The 19,687-nt window shown below is 43.6% G+C and overlaps 1 protein-coding gene and 1 long non-coding RNA gene across 4 annotated transcripts in view; both read right to left on the bottom strand.

Annotated features, from left to right (window-relative positions):
- Positions 1-1,193: 1,193 nt before the first annotated feature.
- LOC106725593 lies at positions 1,194-6,926 on the bottom strand. 2 transcript variants are annotated; one of them, XR_001361512.1, is made up of 3 exons: positions 6,878-6,926; positions 3,251-3,346; positions 1,194-3,151 (listed from the first exon to the last, which is right to left on the bottom strand). It is a non-coding gene; the product is annotated as an uncharacterized LOC106725593 (long non-coding RNA). The 2 variants fall into 2 exon arrangements; XR_001361513.1 differs by lacking the exon at positions 6,878-6,926 and having other exon boundaries at positions 1,194-1,621; positions 2,402-3,151; positions 3,251-4,302.
- A 7,202-nt stretch (positions 6,927-14,128) lies between these two features.
- The window catches only part of TSC22D1 (TSC22 domain family, member 1), a 170,729-nt gene continuing 165,170 nt past the window's right edge, over positions 14,129-19,687 (bottom strand). Inside the window, exons 1-3 of one of the 2 annotated variants that reach the window (XM_014537227.1) lie at positions 17,106-17,513; positions 16,649-16,700; positions 14,129-15,496 (exon numbers count right to left, since the gene is read on the bottom strand). In XM_014537227.1, coding sequence (XP_014392713.1) covers positions 15,284-15,496; positions 16,649-16,700; positions 17,106-17,230 — 390 coding nt within the window. In that variant the 5' untranslated portion in view covers positions 17,231-17,513 and the 3' untranslated portion in view covers positions 14,129-15,283. Of the gene's footprint in view, positions 15,497-16,648; positions 16,701-17,105; positions 17,514-19,687 lie in introns of those variants that run through there. The other variant, XM_005863231.2, reaches the window with a different exon arrangement.

Raw genomic sequence — 19,687 nt, 5'->3', positions numbered from 1 at the left:
CAGTGCGTGCCTTAGCTTTCCCAATGGCATCCAACAGGGATACTATTTTGGATCTGGCTATGTTTGGTTTAGTCCTCTTTGCAATTTATTGTAAGTGATCTTTTCTGGTTTTTGTTCGTTTGATTCATTTTTGTTTTACTATTGTTTAAAACACCAATAAACATTATGTACATGTATCTTTATAAGCAGCATATAGTTACTTTCTTAAGAAAACAATTACTTAGCAATGGGATGGCTGGACCAAAGGGTATACGCACACTTAGGGATTTGAGTCCATAGAGCCAAACTGCCCTGCAGAAATGTTGACCCACACGCAGAATGAGGCTGTTTCTACCCACTCTCATCGACTTTTTCATCATTTCCAATTTGATACACAGCCTAAAAAACAAACAAACTAATAAACAAACAAACACCTTCAGCTAACTTCTATGAACTTAAAGGTACTTATGCAGCTCCCTGAATTCTTGGTCACTAAGGTGAAAAGGAGAAAATTCAAAGTTGAGGCATACTTAAAACCAGGAGCCCACTCCTTCATGTCCTACACACTTTTTTCCAACAGCCTATTCAAACTGTTAAAGCTTTTGAGTCTGGGGTTCTCCTGGTGACAAACCATTTCCTCCTACATCCACAGGATCAAAATTATTCCCAAACACCAGCACTTCCCTGCTTGAGCTCCCTGAGGCAGTTTATGGCAGATGCCCATTCCCAGGGGTGCCCCACGCCAGCGACCACAGCCTTTATAGTAACGGCAGATGAAGATGCTGAGCAATGGTGGCCAGGGAGAGAATTCCTTGGCTGCATAAGCTTGGATGGGGGGTTGGGGGTGGTGGTGGAGGAGAAATGCATGTTTGCTTCACTAACCTCTAATTGTCATTTAGCATTTCCTTTGGTAATAAATGCAGACAACAAACCATAGTAGTGTTAGCAGTTCATGTGACTTAATTACCAGTAGAAATCATAGATATTTCATATCTATTACAGATGTAGTTATTTCAAAATGCCATTAAGCTCATTATTACTTCAAAATTACAGCAATTAATGAGGTCTACTGCTAGATCTTGTTAGTTAATATGTTAAAAATAATCGTTCTCTATTACCATACCACTAATTTATTTTTTTAATATTCTGAAACTGTATTTTAATATAAAGGTTTTCTTTATGATCCTGCATATTTTATTATAATATTTAAAACTTTGTTCTAAAAAAATAATTGATCTACTACTTGACAAAGACATACACACACCTTGTTCTGGGAATGGTTCACCAAACTTCAGAAGGATTCACAAAAACATCAGAAGACACATGAAAAGATGCAGAACCTGGAGAAGGAAGCTCTGTGGGCAAACTAAACTTTCTGTTTTAAAATCCCAGATTTTCCCTAGTGGTGGGAGGATTGAGGCCCTTCCAAATATTTTCTCATCGCCATTTTTAATCATTCAACGGACATTTATTTCACATCTACAGAGAGCCACACAAACTGTGAAAATGAAGCCAAGACAGCCCCAGTAAGAGAACTGCTGACCCAGCATGTGAGAGGATGAGGTAGGCAGACCCAAGGAGCCAGGCTCGGAGAAAACACAGGTCCCAGCGCTGCTTCTGTGAAACCCACGGACACTCCTCCCTAAGGTAGAAATGCCATCAGAATAATTCATGGTTCCCCAGTAAACCTTTTATTTCTCTATGACTCCCATCAACTCTATCGAAATCCTGCTTCTTCCTCGGGATCCTCCCTCTGCTCCTCCTTCCCAGCTGGATGGAATTACTCCCTCTCTCAACACTCTTGCTCATGGGTTTTAGCGCGGCCACTTTTTATTTGTGTCATTTATAAATCTGACTCGCCTCCAGGATCCAAGTGCCCAGTGTGGTATCTGGCGGTTTGGGTGCAGTGGAGCTGATCCTGGAGCCCAGGGTCTGGCTTTGTGCTCTGCCCCCTCCAGTTTTCCGAGACAACTTTCTTCCCACCCGCTGGCTGATGTGCACTGACCAGGCCCGCAAGGGGCGAAGCCATCCCCCACGCTACAGCAAGACCTCTCTTTGAAGTTTCCCACTACGTTCCCCCACCAGTCAAACAGGGTTTCCAAGGGGATACACTCCCTCACTCTTCAACCTAAGGGCTACCTCAGACAGCTTGCTTTCTGGCCTGGCTCTCACTCCTTCTGATGAGCTGTCCTTTTCCACTTGGTCCACCTCATCTTTTAACACTCCGTCAAGTTGCTTCCTCGGTCAAGTTGGACGCTTTTCCTGGCACTCGCATCCACCCACTCCAGCACCGCACAGAAATGACTCTTTCCTCCTGGAGGTCCCACGAATCCTGCACACTTTTCCCAAAGGCGGTCTATGCCCCCTCCCTGGCTAGAAGTTCCCTAAAAGCAGGTCCCAGAACCTAAAAGGCAATACCTACTTGCCGAATGAAGAAGTGAGTGGAGGGATGAACGAATGCATGCCCCTTCTCTCTTCTTCTCCCTGTCTCTCTCCAACTCTTTTCTTTCCCTTCCAATCATTGGGTTCCAGGGCTGTCTTGGACACTAACTCTGCGATCATGGGTAAGTGACTTCACACCCCTGGGACTCAGTGTCCCCTCTGTAAAAGGAGGGAGGGGGAAGACCCAGAGGCTGTGTAGGACACCCCCAGCCCCACAAAATGTGTAATGTGTGACTCTGTTGTGTACCTTTGTAGGTGTCAGTACTGCTGGGATAGACCCTCCTAAAGACACACTGTCTGTCCCAGGCGCCCATCCAGGACCAATGTCCTAACCCTCATATCTAGTTGGTCATGCAGTCCTCTCAATTCTACAGCATTTATGTCTTTAAATCCCAGTCCCACCTCCCCTTTCCCTTAAACCACTGCTCAAACCCAGGCCTGCATTTTCTCCCATGTGGACTATCTTGTTACTGCCTCCATGATATCCAGTTGCATCTGAGTCCATCCTGTCTTCTGCACAGCCCCGGACCCCAGTCCTGGAGCCTGGTGACTGAGGGGCAGGGCTTCTGCAGAGATTCCAAGGACGTGCAGGGCTTGGATTTGCTGTGAGAATCAAAAGTCCTTGCCTTTAATCATTTCCGTCCACCAGTCCTCTTTGTTATCTGTCTTCAGTGCTTTTCTCAAACTTCCAAACTTTGCCATCTGAGCTTTCTGGGCGGATCCCCACTTTCTAAATCACAGAGGACAAGTTAGGTTAATAGGAGGGGGATGTTCAGACCCTCCACCCCACCACCACCACCACCTGCAATTGATCCGTATTTGCATCCACCTTCACTTTCTTGTCCTTTCTCTGAGAGGCCTGATTCTGCCACCTCTGTTGTGGGTCCAATTTCTTCTTGCTTCCTCAGAGAGCGTAAGTCATTACCTATGATTGATAAGCATGTGCAAATAATCCTGTTTTACATTTTCCCCTTGACCTTCTGTTTAGTTGTTTCTTTACCTCTCTTCTTTCTCTTCTAGACAAGTTCCTTAGACTGCTGACTCCACTCATTAGCTCCCCTTGACCCCTTTCATCATTCAGGCCCCTCACAGCACCTTTCTGCTCCAGCCCACCTGAGCGTATCACCTTCTTTACTTGACAACCTCTGTGAACACTTTTCTGTTGTCACTCTGTCCTGACATCTCTCTAGCACATTACAATGTCACCCACACTCTTCCTAAATGCCCCTGCCTCCCGGGGCTCACCTGCCGCCCTCACCTCCTCTCAGACCCCATCTTCTTCAGCTCCTCCTTCAGCCGGGTTTCCTCAGGCTCCATCCTCCACCTTTCTTCCTGGACTAGACTTTTCCTGAGCAGCACATTGCCCCCCAGCTCACCTCCACTCACAGAAATGACTCTCAGCTCACTCACTCCAGCTGTGTTAATCAAGACAGGCTAACATCCCTCCCCCAAAATGTCTGAGGCCTCGCAGGTCAAGTTAACTTTTTATTCTTTTCATAGCTCATTCTGAGTTGGGAGGCAATCTGGGGAGCAGGAGCCCTGATCCACACAGCCACTCAGAGGGCCTGGCTCCTGCAGCCAAGCTCTGTGCTCCCACACCCTCAGTCCTTCCACTTAGCGTGGGATGCCCAGACTGTGCCAAGTTCCTTAGGGCCTCGCCTGCAGGTCCCATGGACAGTCCTTCCATGGCTGCATGTTATGGCCAGCATGGATGAGAAAGGTAGCCTAGATGTGCCCAGGAGAAGAGCTCTGCACTATTTAGCACCAACCCTCTGCTGACTCGCCCAGGTCTCTCTCACGGGCCCAGAGCTGTCCGTCAAACTGGCAAGAAGAAACCTTTTCTTAGATACCTATCCCAGTGATGGCGAACCTTTTGAGCTCGGTGTGTCAGCATTTTAAAAAACCCTAACTTAACTCTGGTGCCGTGTCACATATAGAAATTTTTTTATATTTGCAACCATAGTAAAACAAAGACTTATATTTTTGATATTTATTTTATATATTTAAATGCCATTTAACAAAGAAAAATCAACCAAAAAAATGAGTTTGCATGTCACCTCTGACATGCGTGTCATAGGTTCGCCATCACTGGCCTATCCGATGGCTCCTAGTTCTACCTATTCAAAATGCTCAAGCTCCCAGACCGGTTTACCGTTCTATTCCAGTCCTGGTGATGGCACCATCACCCACCAATCACCTGGGCTGGAAGGATCCTACACCCTTCCCCACTCCCCACCCCCGACACATTACTTCCTGGCGAGTTTCTTAGATTCTTCCCTTGCACCTGACCTCTTTCAGCAGTTCAATAACGGATTTCCCTGCATACAAGCTCATTCCACTTTAACTCTTTATAAATGGACTTATGTTTCATCCTCACAGCTCCTTAGTGTGATTACAAGGCCTACAGGCCTGAGCTCTGCTTCCCCTCTCAGACCCCATCAGCCAACACTGCAGTTGGAGGAAGCCAGCATAGTTTCCATTCCTCTGCCTGTTCACAAGATGCCTCCAACACTCCTCCCCTCTCCCCTCCTCTCCCTCGTGGAAATCTCCATCTTATCCTAAAAGGCACAGCTCAAGCACCACTTTCTGGGGGAGACTTCTATGACCTCCCCGGAGAGAGTTGACAGCTACCTCCATGTAAATTACTGCTGGTCATTTCACAGAATGGTCTCAAGCACAAGGACCAGTTAGGTAAGCTAAAGAACACGTCCTCACCTATGGTGTTAGTAAGCCTTTTCACACGCTAATGGGCTCAATTTGAAACAATGGGAAGGGGCCTCTAGTTCTTTATCTCACAACTGACTTATCTCTCCTATAGAACTTTGAGAATTGAAAGTATGCAACAATAATTATTCCTGGGGCGGGGGGAAGTGGTGGGAGAGAAATGGAACAGAATCCTAATCTGTTGGCAGGGAAACAGAGAAAGGACCTGTATTAGTTAGGGCTCCTCTAGTTTGTAAGCCACAGAAAACCTAACTAAAACCAGCTTCAGAGAAAAGAACAATGCCCAGGGGTCGGTGTAGCTTCAGACCGGATGATTGTAGGGCTCAAATGAGTTGCAAAGATCAACCTCTCTGCCCAGTTTTCATTAAGCTTCCTCCATCTTCTGAATCTACATCATGGCTCCTGCAGGAGCCCCAGCTCTTTGCTCATGGCTGCAGCACTATTAGCAGTTCATTTTCAAACTGAATCCAGGAGAGAGAGAGAGAGAGAGAGAGAGAGAGAGAGAGAGAGAGACAGGGACAAGATTCTGAGTCTTTTGTGAGCTAAAGTTGACTCTGACTGCACCAGGTTGGGTCACCATGGCCAAGAAAGGGTGGATATCAAGCAGATCATTTCTGTAGTCACACAGGAGGTTCCCAAAGAAAGGAGGAGAATGAACACTCAGCAGCCAACAGCAGATGATGTTCCAACACCTCTTCTCAAAACAAAATTGGAACAAGACCAAAGCCTCCTTTCTGAAGCTGTGTCTTATTACCCACCTCCCAGGCAGAATTAATTCTTCCCTCCACTTTGTTCCATGACATTGAGGGAAATATATTTTGCATTATAATAATTCTTACACTATCCATGCCTCTGGACTGGGGCACCTCAAAAGTAGAAGTGTTTTCATTGCTGTACCCACAGCACGGGGCGCAGGGGGAGTCCCTAAGCTTGGCATATGGTGGGTGCTTAATTAGTGTGGTGGATTTTATGAATGAATGAATAGTAACATCCTCCATAGGAATATTTCATCCTCCAGTGCTGGCTTTTCTAGGTCAAGTGGCTATGGTATTAGGCTGGGAAAGGCAGCTGTCTCATCTACACAGTGGCTCTGTCTGATGCCATGCCCGACAGGGAGAAGGGGGCCACTTGCCTTTGTGCCGTTTATTTTCACCTGTAGAGTCTCTGACTCAGCTGGCACCTACTCTTCCCTTTGTGGTGCAAAATCTCCTTACAAGGACACAGAAGTCCCTGGTTCTGCTAGCCAAGCAGCTTGGCAGACTGGGAAGAGTTCAGGGCAGAGTGTTGTCTATCGCTGTTCAATAGCGGAGACGGGATTCATGTGCCAGCCCAGACTTGCACTGCCCCATGCAGCCCTCTTTGGGACACACACTGAGGAATGGACAGAAGGCCAGCACTGGGGCAGCCATGGGCCCCAGGCATGCTCCCCAGGATGGGGCTGCCTGGCTTTGGAAGTGGTTGAAATGGTGGCTAAAAGCACAAAGCCTGGTGTCAGACACACTTGTTTACATCACACTTAGCTCATTACACTGACTTACTTCTCCTGTAATTCGGGATAATACATTCTTTACAGGGCTGATGTGAGGAAAAATTAGATACTGTCATTTCAATTGATTAGCACATATTAACTGCCCAATAACATGGAATAATAATAACAACACATGGGTTCCATTTTCCTTTCCCCAGGAGAGCGTAAATCTCCATGCTGTGACCCGACTCCACCATTCCATACCTGTGAGGGAAAAGCATAACTCCGTCTGTCATTTCCAACATCTTGGATCTATGAAGTAAAACAAAACCAAATAGATAATAAAACAAGTTCTAGTTGTATTTTCTTTAAGGGTCCAAATTATGTGAACTTTAAAAACATTTTTTAAATGAATTGTCACAAAACTTTATGAATCAGGTATATAGTCTGGCTTTGGGACACAACTTCAAATGCCTACCTAAGCCAGGTAGGTAACCGGATGAGTGACACATGCCAGCGATTAACAGTGTGGGGCCATCCCAGGAATGGTGGGCTCTGGCAGACTGGAGGCCACAGTGGACAACAGCTAAGACTCAGCATCAGCTGATTATTGCCATGAAGGAATATAGATAGACTCAAGATTGTTGGAACTCAGAACAATATCCAAGTTTCAGAAGGGATATCTCTAAGCCCCCACCCCCACCCCTCAAAAAACAACAATACTGTAAAAACATGTCTGAGAGGCAGCTCTGGCCAGTAGGCTTGATAAGGCCTGAGGATTATGAAATTGTGACCTTTGATCTTAGCTGGCTCCTTGCCATTGGTGTTTCTCAAAATAAGTTACACTTTACAAGTTCAGCAGGCCAATTCTCACTGCATAGAGGTATTTTTCTCAAATTCATAGGAAGATATTTCATTCTTATCACATGGGAAAGCAATTACTTTTGATAACTATGTAAAAAGTTATTTTTCTCAGGTATTGTTCTACAACTTCTTCAAAGTCAACTTCAAGGTTTACCTCTTCCCAGAACCCCTCCATGACGTATTTAACTCATCTAATTCCACTACTGCTCCTTGGTTCTCAATTCCTTTACATTATAGTATTGCTTCCGGTAGTCCATGTTTGTGTACCAGTTAACAGACTAAAATTCATATATCTGAAATGTTACTGAAATTTCTCCTTGCTCTCTTATAGCAGTTTTAAGTAGCTCCGGGTTGGGGAGTAGGGAGGTAAGAAAGGGGTTCTGCTCCACTTCATCATTCAGGGACCCAGGCTGGTAAGACTGTGCCATCTCCAACATGAAATTTACAAAGTGGTAGTAGAGTTGTCTCCAACCAGCTGGCTGAAGGTGAAAGAGCAGAAAGGACTGCCCATGGGCAGTTTTTATGAGTCAGGAAATAACAAAACAGCATTTGTGCCCGTGCTCCTTTGGCTAAGATTCAATCATGTGGGCTCATGCAGCTGCAAGGGAGTCTGGGAACTGCAGTCTGTTCACCCAGGAAGAGGACATTTTTAAATAAATGACTACCAGTCTTAGGAATGGCCCTCCCTTTAGATCCAAATATACATTTTTTTTTTAATCTTCTTGCCCTCATAGAACACCCTCACTTTCCTCAGAGGCAGCAGCCAAAAGTCCCATCCAGCTACTATATCCCACTGAAATTCCAAGATCTCCAGGTGAGGCACCGGTTTGAATGTGGCTCCTAAAGGTCTGGAGCTAAGACAAATTTATCTCCACAATCGCAATGGTGGAGCCCTGGCATGATCTGTGATAAAATGCCCATAGGAGGCATGTGGGACACCGGAGGCCCCAGCCCGCAGTAGTTATGAAATCCTGTTGGTGAGGCATTGAGGAGGCCCCTTTGCCCTGGCAGTGGGAGTTCCTTGACTGGACTCTGATTCTGCTCTCTGGGAAGAAACCCCTGGCTCATTGTCCTCTAAAACTCCAGGCTCCTAGCTCTGGGAGGCTTTCTTGTCCAGTCTCCTCCATGGTCACACATGAAGTGGGTTTTGAGGAGAATGTTCTCCTTGTGAGCTATGCAGCTTGAGACACTCGCTTCACCTAATTCCAATTCCTGCAAGTTTGGGAGTCTGGGGGTCCTTTGAAGGTTTCGACAACATGATGAAACCTGGCTTGTGTTTTCCTTGGCAATAAAAGTCCCTCACACACTTAGCAGGCTTCTTCCCTATTTTTATCCCATCAGTTCAATGTGTCAGTAGCAAGACCTAAAATATTTTTCTGGACATGAATGTGTTGTTTTAGAACTCTGATTGCCTACTCCATCAGCTGAACAGTGAATATTTTTCTGGACATGAATGTGTTGTTTTAGAACTCTGCCTACTCCATCAGCTGAACAGTGAGCACCTAGAAGTCATCTGAAACCAAAGGCACATACGGGGAGTCCATACCCTTTATCCCATCTTTGCTGAAGGAGTGAAGTACCTTGTCTAACCAAAAAGTCTTAAAGGGCCTTTACTGCTTTTTCAGTCTTATTTTTAAACTCTAGAAACAATAGGTGTTTCCAATACTAGACAGCCCAAATTTCTGCATTTTATTCCCTTTCCTTTCTCCTGATCTCACTCTTTTCTTGAAAGCCTTTGCCAAATGCAGTGAAAAGCCATGGGTCCCTAACTTTCTGGATCCTCAGAGCTACATGCTCACTAGCACATAGGCACCATTCTAAGTTATCACAGGAAAGTTTTGCCAATTCACAATATGGATCCCAACCTCTTGAGCCTCCAATAGTTTCATCACCACTCACTACCCCATAGTCAATGCCACACATTTTAGGTTTTTTTTGACAGCAGCGCTCCACTTCCGAGTATTAATTTTCATGAGTTCAGGTTAGCCACTGAAGCAAGCAGATTCTAAAATGCCTAATGACTGACACACTGTTGCTCATGACTGTGCTGGCTGGATCCAGGATAGTAGGGGAGGACACTCCAGAGTCATTCAGGGACCCAGGATGACAAAGGCTCTGTCACCTCCAAGGACACCAGTCTTGTCCACTGGGTCAGTGTTAGTGGAAGGAGCACAGCAGATCCAGAATCAGTTTTCTTAGGGCCAAGTCTGGAAGTGTTTGATCACTTCAGCTCTTAATCCATTGATTAAAACTGAGGCCCACGGTCACACCTAACTTCAAGGGGCTGGGAGATGTGATTTGGCTGTGTCCAAGTAAAAGAGGAAATGGGATCTAGTTTGCCTGGGACTTTCCTCATGTTAGCATTGTAAGTCCCACTTCCCAGGAATTCCCTCAGTCCCGGGCTGGTACAGACTGTACCATTGGCCGTCATTACATCTGCTTTCTTCTTAAGGAAAGAAACTAAATCTGTTTTCTTGGTCTCCTAGTCTGCAGTAACTACCAACCACTATCAGAGCATAAACTGAATGCACTTGACACAATAGGGCAGATTACTTTAATTGGAATATGTTATTCCTGGAAATTTGAGGCATATGAGATACAACATACATTTGCAAACACTGTCTTTGTCCCTAAATGAGCCAGCTATAAAATGTAGTGAAGTTTATACCACCATGAGCAAATGCTACTAACTTAACAAGTGTTTTTAAAGAACTCTCAGAAATAATCTTGCCAAAGGATTCATCCAAGAAGGAATTTAGAATTATTGTTATTATATCACATAAGGCAAGCAAATTTCACCAGAAAACAAAGTACCTCATTTATCTTAAAGGCAGCTCCTGGGGCTGCCCTTGAGGACAGAGACAGTGTGGCTTGTTCACTATACTATCTCTGGCACGTGGAAGGTATTCAATGACGGTCTCTCAATAAAGTAACACATAGCTTTTTTACCAGAGAGCCTGTGCCCACATTCTCTAATCAAAAAGGTTGTTTTGTGCCCTGGCCATTGTGACTCAGTTGGTTGAGCTTCATCCCATGCACGGAGAGGTCACCAGCTCGATGCCCGGTTTGCAGCGATCCCTAGTGGGAGACATGCAGGAGACAGCCTATCAATGTTTCTCTCTCATCAATGTTTCTCTCTCCCTCTCCTTTGCTCTCTAAAATCAATAAAAACCTTTCTATAATAACAAAAGGGCAATATGCTAATTAGACCGGACATCCTTCCGGATGTCCTTCCTGATGAAGCTGGGTGCTGGAGGGAAGCCGTTGCCGGCAGCTGGGGGAAGGAAGGCCTACTCTTGCACAAATTTTCGTGCATTGGGCCTCTAGTGTGTGTGTGTGTGTGTGTGCATATTTGTTTCATTTTGTTTTGTGCTGAACCGTAAGTGGCCATTTAGGACTTGAGTCTGGTTGTTGAGACAAATATAGAAAGCAGGGAGTGGAAACTTCAGGCCTGTGAGCCAAATCAGCATAGTAGGTGTGCTTCTGTTTGGTCTGCATCGTGTCCAACAATCAGAAATTTTCAGGTAGAGCCTGGATCTTGAAAAATGGGAAGATCTGGCAATACCATGCTTGAATTCCCACAGAGCAACAACTGAATGGAGCTAAGTAGCAACTGGTCCCATTAGTCTGGGAACGGAGCGTACACCCTCCAACTGCCACATTCACGACCACTTCCTGATGTCTCACTCTCTCTGACTCAAGGAACTTCTGTTATATCCCATAGACATGTTTCCAAAACACCTGGATTGAAGCACAGGTTTATACTGTAATATTGTAGTAATTTTGCACATTTTAAAATGGCCACTGAACCGTCCAATAGTTGTTGATAAATAAGGTCTGATTACTAATCACAGACTTTGGGCCTGCCTGGCATTTCATAGCACTGTGTTTACATAGAGTTTTTTTCCATAAGAAATAACTTCAGTTTCTCTGCCTGTTTCTAATCTTTAATGTCATATTGCTGTTGAAAAGCAGTTGTGTTGCCAGGCCCCTAGTAGCTCCAACTACTTATTTTGCATAAAGCAAGGGCAGAGTAGTGTTTATTGAAATAAGTGTTCATTTTTAATTTCAGTTATAATTAACTTTTACACATTTCTTACGTAAATTTCAAATTAATTCTGGCATTGCATACTCATCACATAATGAAAAGTAAATTTTTGCTTTAAAAGTATGCAAAAAAATACAGAATTGCTGAGTTATGAACATTGTTAATTTGAAACAAATCAGACATTCATTCAAATCATGTAAAATTCTGTTTCTCCTTCACTGATCAGCAGTCTCTCCTGCTGCAATTGCTGATGTCATGAACACCCAGCACTGGTACAACATTCTATTCCTGTTAAATCTTTCCTGCTCCACTGAACATTAAGTGTGATACACTCAATTATGTAATAACTCACAGACCAACAAAGGCCTAATCACGTCTGTAAACAAGTAGTAAAATGCCTTTTTAAATTACCTTAAACATCCTGAAATATAAGTCAATCACTTAAAGCAGCAATGTGCTTTAAGGATTTTTAAAACATGCAATACCTATTTACTCAGGGGCACTCACCTCTTTTCCCTTAGGTTGTCAAATAAAAATATGACAACAGCCAACACAACAATAGCTGTCTGGTGTGAATGAATCAAAATCATAACTATTTTTTGTCACATCAGCAAAAAATGTTTTTATGTATACCACAGAATTTTTATAATTAGTTTATATGTGCCCCAAGATGAAAAAGGTTGAAAATTTCTGACTTAAGCATGTTTAGTGATTACTAAAATGAACATATATGGAAAAACACATTTTGATTTTAACTCATTCTTATTTCACATACAATATTCAGCTCCAAAATGTCACAGGAGTGCCACATTTTATTTGTGTTGTCTTTTTAATATTTTTTTTATAGATTTTAGAGAGAGAGGAAGAGATAGAAACATTGATGAGAGAGAATCATCAACTGGCTGCGCCTTCTGCACACCCTCTACTGGGGATCAAGCAGGAAACTTGGGCATGTGCCCTGACAGGGAATCAAACCAGTGACCTCTCAGTGCATGGGATAGCACTGATCCACTGAGCCGGGCAGGAGTACCACGTTTTAAATAAAAAGGCCCAAATTCCGTTAAATAACCTAGAAGAACGTTCTCCGTTATCTGAATGACACGTTGACATAAAATTTTACAAATTTTCCACAATTACCACCTTTGGCATTGAGGATCTTCATTGAAAACATAAAGATAAAATGAGTAGAGATTTTAGTCACTACAGTTTTCTTTTTAAAGGAAATATAATTATTACATAAATATCCCTTTAAGCCTAAGTTATATAATCTTTAAATTAATATGACAACGATTTTTTTAAGTCCTCTCCAATTTCCCTAGACCATTGCCACTGGCTTATGGTAATCAGCAGTTACTGTTCACCATGAGCTCTGTGTGGCCACACCAGTCACTTTGAGCTTTATAACACACACACACACACACACACCGCCCATTTCTTTTCAGGGAACTCTGATGTTCCATTCGTCTGTCCATCTCCCAACAGCACTACATTAGAGAATGAAGGATTCAGAAAAATTAAGTCCTTGTTCTGCAAATCCTTAAGTAGGCCTTAGAGCTCAGGAATGCCGATTCCCATTGGGTGGAAGGGGCATGGGAAGGGGCCATTGCTGAGGTCCTTGGGCAGATTACAGAGCTGGTAAATCCAGCCTGTTTAATGTGACAGGAGCTGACATTGCTCCTAGAACAGAGTGGGACCCCTCAGGCTCACCTCTCAGGTGCCCATTTGCTTTAGGTTTCTAAATTTTACATTTTGACCTATTTTATAGTCTTAAGGAATCAACTGGGATACCCTTGTTCATCTAGACCAGTGATGGCGAACCTTTTGAGCTCGGTGTGTCAGCATTTTGAAAAACCCTAACTTAACTCTGGTGCCGTGTCACATATAGAAATTTTTTGATCTTTGCAACCATAGTAAAACAAAGACTTATATTTTTGATATTTATTTTAAATATTTAAATGCCATTTAACAAAGAAAAATCAACCCAAAAAATGAGTTTGCGTGTCACCTCTGACACGCGTGTCATAGGTTCGCCATCACTGCTCTAGACCCACTTCAAATGCAGTAGAGGAAACCTGTCTTTTGCTTGGACATTCCCAGGAGATAGAACCTCAATCCACAATAGGAAAGACATCCCAACTCAGGGTGTTCTTAAAGTGGAAACTAGCTTCTCTAACTTCCATCTTTTGATCCTAAAGCTGCTTAGTGGGATTATACATAGAATGAGGCTCATTCCCCTCAGCTGGTGAACACTGGAAGATTACGACTTTCATGGACTCCTAGAAATTTAAAGCCACAGAGGAACTTAGAGACTATTTCTTTCAATACCCCACCTCAGTCCTGAGAGGTGAAGCCATTTGTTCAGGTCACACTAGTCTGAAGAACTAAGCTCCTGTCTCCCTTCACTATGTCTCTCTACCCATACTGGCTGAAATAATGCAATGTCTATGTCTTTTTACTTCTATAGGCAAACCACTAGCACTCCCACTTTGCCCAACCCTTTTATCCTTCTTCAAGATTTCACTAGTCAAATTGTTTTAACTTTAGCTAGAAATAGTTGTGGAAATGATCGCAATTATGTTAACACTGTAATATGAAAACACTTGTTTATCAACATTTTATATGCTTTATTGAAAGTTGACAAGTGCAACAGTTAAATACAGTGACACCTTACAACTGTGTAGAGAACATGCACAGAAACATATGCACTTAACTACTATACAGGTAATAGGCAGAACACCCTACTGGGAAATTCATCTCATTAGCTAAAACTGATCATTTTTCAAAGTATTCAACCAGCTCAATCAAAACACTTCAGTGAACAGGAATTTACTTCAAGATATTCAGCAGCTATAAGATTTCAGATTACACAAAGTGACTAACTGGGCCAAATTCTTAAAATTTCTTTAGGTGTGGTTTTCTTCACGTAGCATTTTTAATGTAATCTCTATTAAGGACAATCCACACCTCTTCAGACAGCCAATGAAACATCTAAATTTCAATCTGTACAACCTAAATAGTAGTTAGTCCTCTATTGTACAAAATAGTTATACTACATACACAAATATATAATAAGCAAAACATCCTTCATGGTAAGATAGCCTAGGTCCCAGCTACCTGTCACCTTTTAGTCACTCTAATAGTTTTGTGTCATCCACTGTTTCAGCAAGAGGCACACAGTACAGTTGTTTTTTATGGATTTTGGTGACAATCAATGAACTGTTTCCCCTCATGTTAGAAGAGACTATGCACCAGTCTTTCCTTTTACCTCCCTTTCAAGTTCCTCATGGGGAGAAGAGGAGAGAGGACAGTCCAGTGGAGCTCCACTGCTCCGAAGCCCCATGTTGTACACTATGTGCAAGCAGGAGAACTCCTGAAAGTGAGGGCAGGGAGCAGGGAAGGGGTGGAAAGGCACACAGCTCCTCAGCATGAATTAAACCATTTCTCGAACATCTGCCAAGCTGCATGAGGTCCCAGTATATCCATGCTAATTCTCTTATTCACCTTTAATTCACCCAACTAAGAAATTTCTTCAAGCCAAAAGCACATGGGTGTTTAATACTGGAAAAAAGAGATAATGGCATATTATCAGTCTCACGTCTCTTTTGCAGCGAGCAATGAAATGGGTGGTTGTGGAGGTCGATTCCCCCTAGTACATCATCTCGGGTCTGTTGAGTTCAGACAGCAGCAGCCAGTTCTGCAGGGGGCATAGGAGGCTATGCAGTTGGTCCTGAGCCCTGGGAGGCTGGCTGGGCCCGGGGCTATGTGGTCCCCTGCGGCTGTGTGGTGGCAGGGGGGGAGCCAGTCTGCAGCTGGGCCTGAAACTGGGCAAGCTGCTCAGGACTGGCCAGTGTCTTCAGCAAATTGTTTTCCTGCTCCAGCTGGGAATTTTTCTCTATTAGTTCTTTGATTTGCTCTTTGAGGACCTCCACTTCCTCTCTAACCGCATACATCAAATGGCTTTTCACCAGATCCTGAAAGGGAGAGGAAAAAAAGGGTTTAACTTCCTACTTACTATTTCCCAGACTCTGTATTTCTAAAGTATTACTTTGCCTGGTTCTCCTACTCATTTACATAACCTGCCTTTATTGTTCCTTTAATGGCAAGGGGAAAATCTACTGAATGCAATCACAACAGTTCAATACTTAAGTTTAATGTGTAACTGATGAACTTTTTAAGTCTATGCTCTTTTTGCAGCCCTTAGCCAACCACGCCAACAATCACGTTTCCTATTTGAGGTGGCACTATGCACAGGGCTCCGAGTCGCCAAGCAGGAGCCGCCGCAGGGATGTCCAGGCCACTTCCCCGCCCCCAAGTCCCTCCGCCCTCCGCCGCCACCAGACCGACCGCCTCCCTCAGCACCGGCTGCAGCCAGTTCCTACAGAGCAAGTTGCCGCATTTTCCTCCCTCCACCCTCACCCCCCCTCCCTTTCGTGATTAAGCTGACATCACAGAAACCTGAGCAGACGTTGCAGCCAATGAGAGCTCGATTTATTTATAGCTCCGAATTAAAAGGTTCAGAGTTTGCCTAGCAACAGTGGGCAGAGAATCCCGTGAGAAGAGCCACAGGCGCTGCTCCAATAACAAAGAACGGCCAAGGCGGAAATAAAAAATAGGAGAAATCCAAGCGCAGGCTGGGAAGACAAAACTTTTTTCGGATCCGTCTTCATTGTGCAGTCACCTGTGTCCCTGGAGCCCATCTGTGCCCAGTCTACAAGGCCCCTTCTAGAGGTCCTCACTCCTGGGGTCTCCGCCCCACCCGGGATCCCCAGTGAACCTTAGGATTTCTAGTAAAGCCACATCCCTAGAGATGCGCTCCCGACCGAAGGACACGCAGGGCCAAGCACTTCCCTAGCAATTCCCCGGCAAAAGGGAACCTCTGCACAGATCCCGAGGTGGGAGAGAGCGGTCTTGGAAAGAACAGTCAATACTCAGCGCCCCCTTCTCTCTCCAAAGCAGCCTTGGTTCGCGGCTTCGCCCTGGCAGAATGGAGGCAGTGCAGGCATTTCTGAATGTATGAAGAGCAATCATCATCTTAACTACGAATGCACTGGTTCCATCCTAAGACATCTCGTTTTTTTGTACTGTGCCCACATTAGTACAAATGATTTGTAATCAGTACATACCATAGCTTGCTCGATTTTGTTGTCAATAGCTACCACACTTGCACCAGAGGAGCTGGAAAAAAAAAAGGGGGGGGGGGATCAATAAATGGAATTATCTTAAACGTCCAACAAATACACAAAAGGATTTCCTAATTCTGTGATGTTTATAGCATCATTTTTGAAATATTCTTTAAGGCTATATTATCCTCCAGAAAAACATAAGTCACTCTCTTAATAACGAATATCCAGACATTTCCCTATTTTAGTGAGCCACAAAGGGCTAAATTACATAATGTGCTAAAAGCCCGTTCTCTGGCCAGGCTGGCAAAAAGAAGGCTATTCTAAACATTGCAAAAAGCAACATCCATGTCACCAGATCTCTCAGCAATGGACAAAGGAATTTGCCGGGCTATCTTTCACCTGCATTATTACAAGTACCTCGAGTAAATTTTAAAAAACTATCCCAGCCGACATTTACCTATTGTCAAGTCTCACAGAGGCGTTTTCAGTCCCCAGCAAGGATGACAAGAAAGAAATTGAGAAATGTCTCAGTTGGTAAACTCCTAGATCCATCGCCACTGGTCTACACCATTGGGATTTCATGCAATTGCAGCCAAAAACACCCTCGCGGCCAAAAAAAAGAAAAAAAAAGAAAAAGAAAAAAAAAAAGAGGGAATATCAGCAGCCTGTCTGAGCTAGGTAAAAATCTTCTAGCTCTCTCTGCTGCCAGGGAGAAATAGAGAACTGCTGCCCTAATTTACAGAGACCCGGCTTCTGGGGCTGGCGATCCAGGGGAGATGCCGATCACAGTGCTGTGCTGAGAAGACTCTCAGGTCGGCGGCCGGGCTCCACTAGGATCTAGACCAGGGCTCTGGTCTCGGTGCAAAATATATTCAGGGAAGAGACGCGCCAATTGGCCAGCGCGCCAATGGAGCCGCCCCTTCTCCCTGCTCCAGGCTCCCTTCCCCGCCCTCCTCCCGCTCTGCTGCCTTCCCCTCATCCCCCGCCCCCAGCCTCCCGATCCCGCTCATCGGGTGGGCTGGCCAAGGCCGCACTCGCGGGGGCCCGGGTGCGGGGCCTCCGAGCCTCCACTGCTTCCAAAAGCCGGACCACTGCTTCGGCAAAAACGTCCAGAGATCCGAAAAAATACGATCGGGGCCCCGCACGTGCTTACGTTTATGGAAGTCAGACCCCGTCCCTGGAGCTGCCTGTCCCCGCGGCTGCAGATCGGCAAAAGCTTCCTATTTGCAACCAGAACCGTCTGAGCTACTGGGCATGCCCAGTCCCACTGCTAAGACTTGCAGGAGCTCCAGTGTCTCGATTTCAATTATCTAGTTCTTACAGGCAGCAGTAACGGGAGGATTTTACAGGCGGTTTTATTTATAAAGATGATAACCCTGCTGTAATAATACTTCTGTTTAAAGCCAGTGAATTTTACACTGGATCTTAGAGTGAAAAAAAAAATCACATTTGCTTTTTGAGAAATACTACCTTTCCGTGAATTTATTACTTGTAGAAACAAAAAACATTTTATCGTCAGCTAGGCACATATATATTGAAGCAAAAAGTAATCTAACAGATAAAATCAAGGGGATCCTCCCCAAATATCCCTAAAGCGGGAAGCCTTAACATAGCCATCACTTCTTTTTCTACTTATAGCTAGAAAAATCAATCTACAGGTTGAATCCTTCTTAGATCTGTTTTCAGTAAGTCCCTAAGGCAAATTTTTGGAGTTTAATGGCTATTTTTATAAGCTCAATCCTACAGAGGGGCTGGGGAACTGTAAAATATGTATTTCACCTTTTTGGTCACAATGACCAAATAATTCCCTTCTCCAAACTCAAATCAAGAGATCTGGTGTAAAATAGCTTAACCCGTTATATATGTCCTCTATTAACTTGAAATATTCAGGGATGCATCATTTGCGGTAACAATTTAATAATACTGAAAATTAAAGACCTTAAATTTGCTTACTATAAATTATAAAGTTTGCAACTCAATACAGTTAAAAAGGCAAATTTAACCTCGACAATACTGCCCTCTAATGGCATAATAGTATAAAACCAGAAACCAAAAAACACTAGCTTCCTAATCCATAGACAAGTTGTGTCATCACAAATAATTCCAACATAAAATTTGACTATGGAACATGTTATAGTCACACACACACACACACACACACACACACACACACACACACAGTCTTGTCTTTTCTCTCTCAAACAAGCATTCTCCCTCAAGCAGCATCCTTTTAATTTAAAACATTTTAATTGCCATCATAGCCTTTCAGACATTCTTTTAAATTGACCCAATACTGGCAAGGAGCATTTGGTTTTAAAAACTGTACACAGTGATTAGGAACCAAATCTGGTGAATGTGGTAGGTGATGGAAAGGGCAACTCTCTTTTCGGTTAAAAACTAAAGTATGATTGACTATAAAGCAGTAACATTTTTTATTTTAAGGTTCACATTATTCTCCAAATTTCAAAACTTTGTTTTTTAATAACAAGGAAAATCTGTTAGCATATTTATATTTTATAAAAATTAATATGTATCTCATGATAGAAATTTATTTGAGGAAGGTACCCATTTTTAGTAAAAAAAAAACACAGAGTAAGTGGAAGCTTAAAAATCATAACTTGAGGAACAGGCATATGGTCCCTATATCTATGAATGCTAGACAGAATTATTACTTTAAAGGTTAAAGTTATCACTAAAACTACCTATAATTAAGTTTATTTACATATTTGAACTGCACAGGAAAAATTAAAGCATCGTCTTAAGCTAGAGATTAACCAAAGAACTTATATGCATAACCCATGGATAGACAATAATGTGGTGAAGACCTGGGGAGGGGATGGGAGTAGGATGGAGGGGGCCAATGGGGGGAAAAAGGGGGGACATCTGTAATACTTTCAACAATAAAGATAAATTTAAAAGAATAAAAATTAAAAAGCTGAAAAAAACACAACACCTTAAAGCAGCGGTTCTCAACCTGTGGGTCACGACCCCTTTGGAGGTAGAATGACCCTTTCACATGGGTTGCCTAAGACCATCGGA

The sequence above is a fragment of the Myotis brandtii genome, unplaced genomic scaffold, assembly GCF_000412655.1.
Source record: "Myotis brandtii unplaced genomic scaffold, ASM41265v1 scaffold174, whole genome shotgun sequence".
Classification (NCBI taxonomy): domain Eukaryota; kingdom Metazoa; phylum Chordata; class Mammalia; order Chiroptera; family Vespertilionidae; genus Myotis; species Myotis brandtii.
Note: the sequence above shows the minus strand (reverse complement) of the source record. Positions and strands in the feature narration are given on the sequence as shown.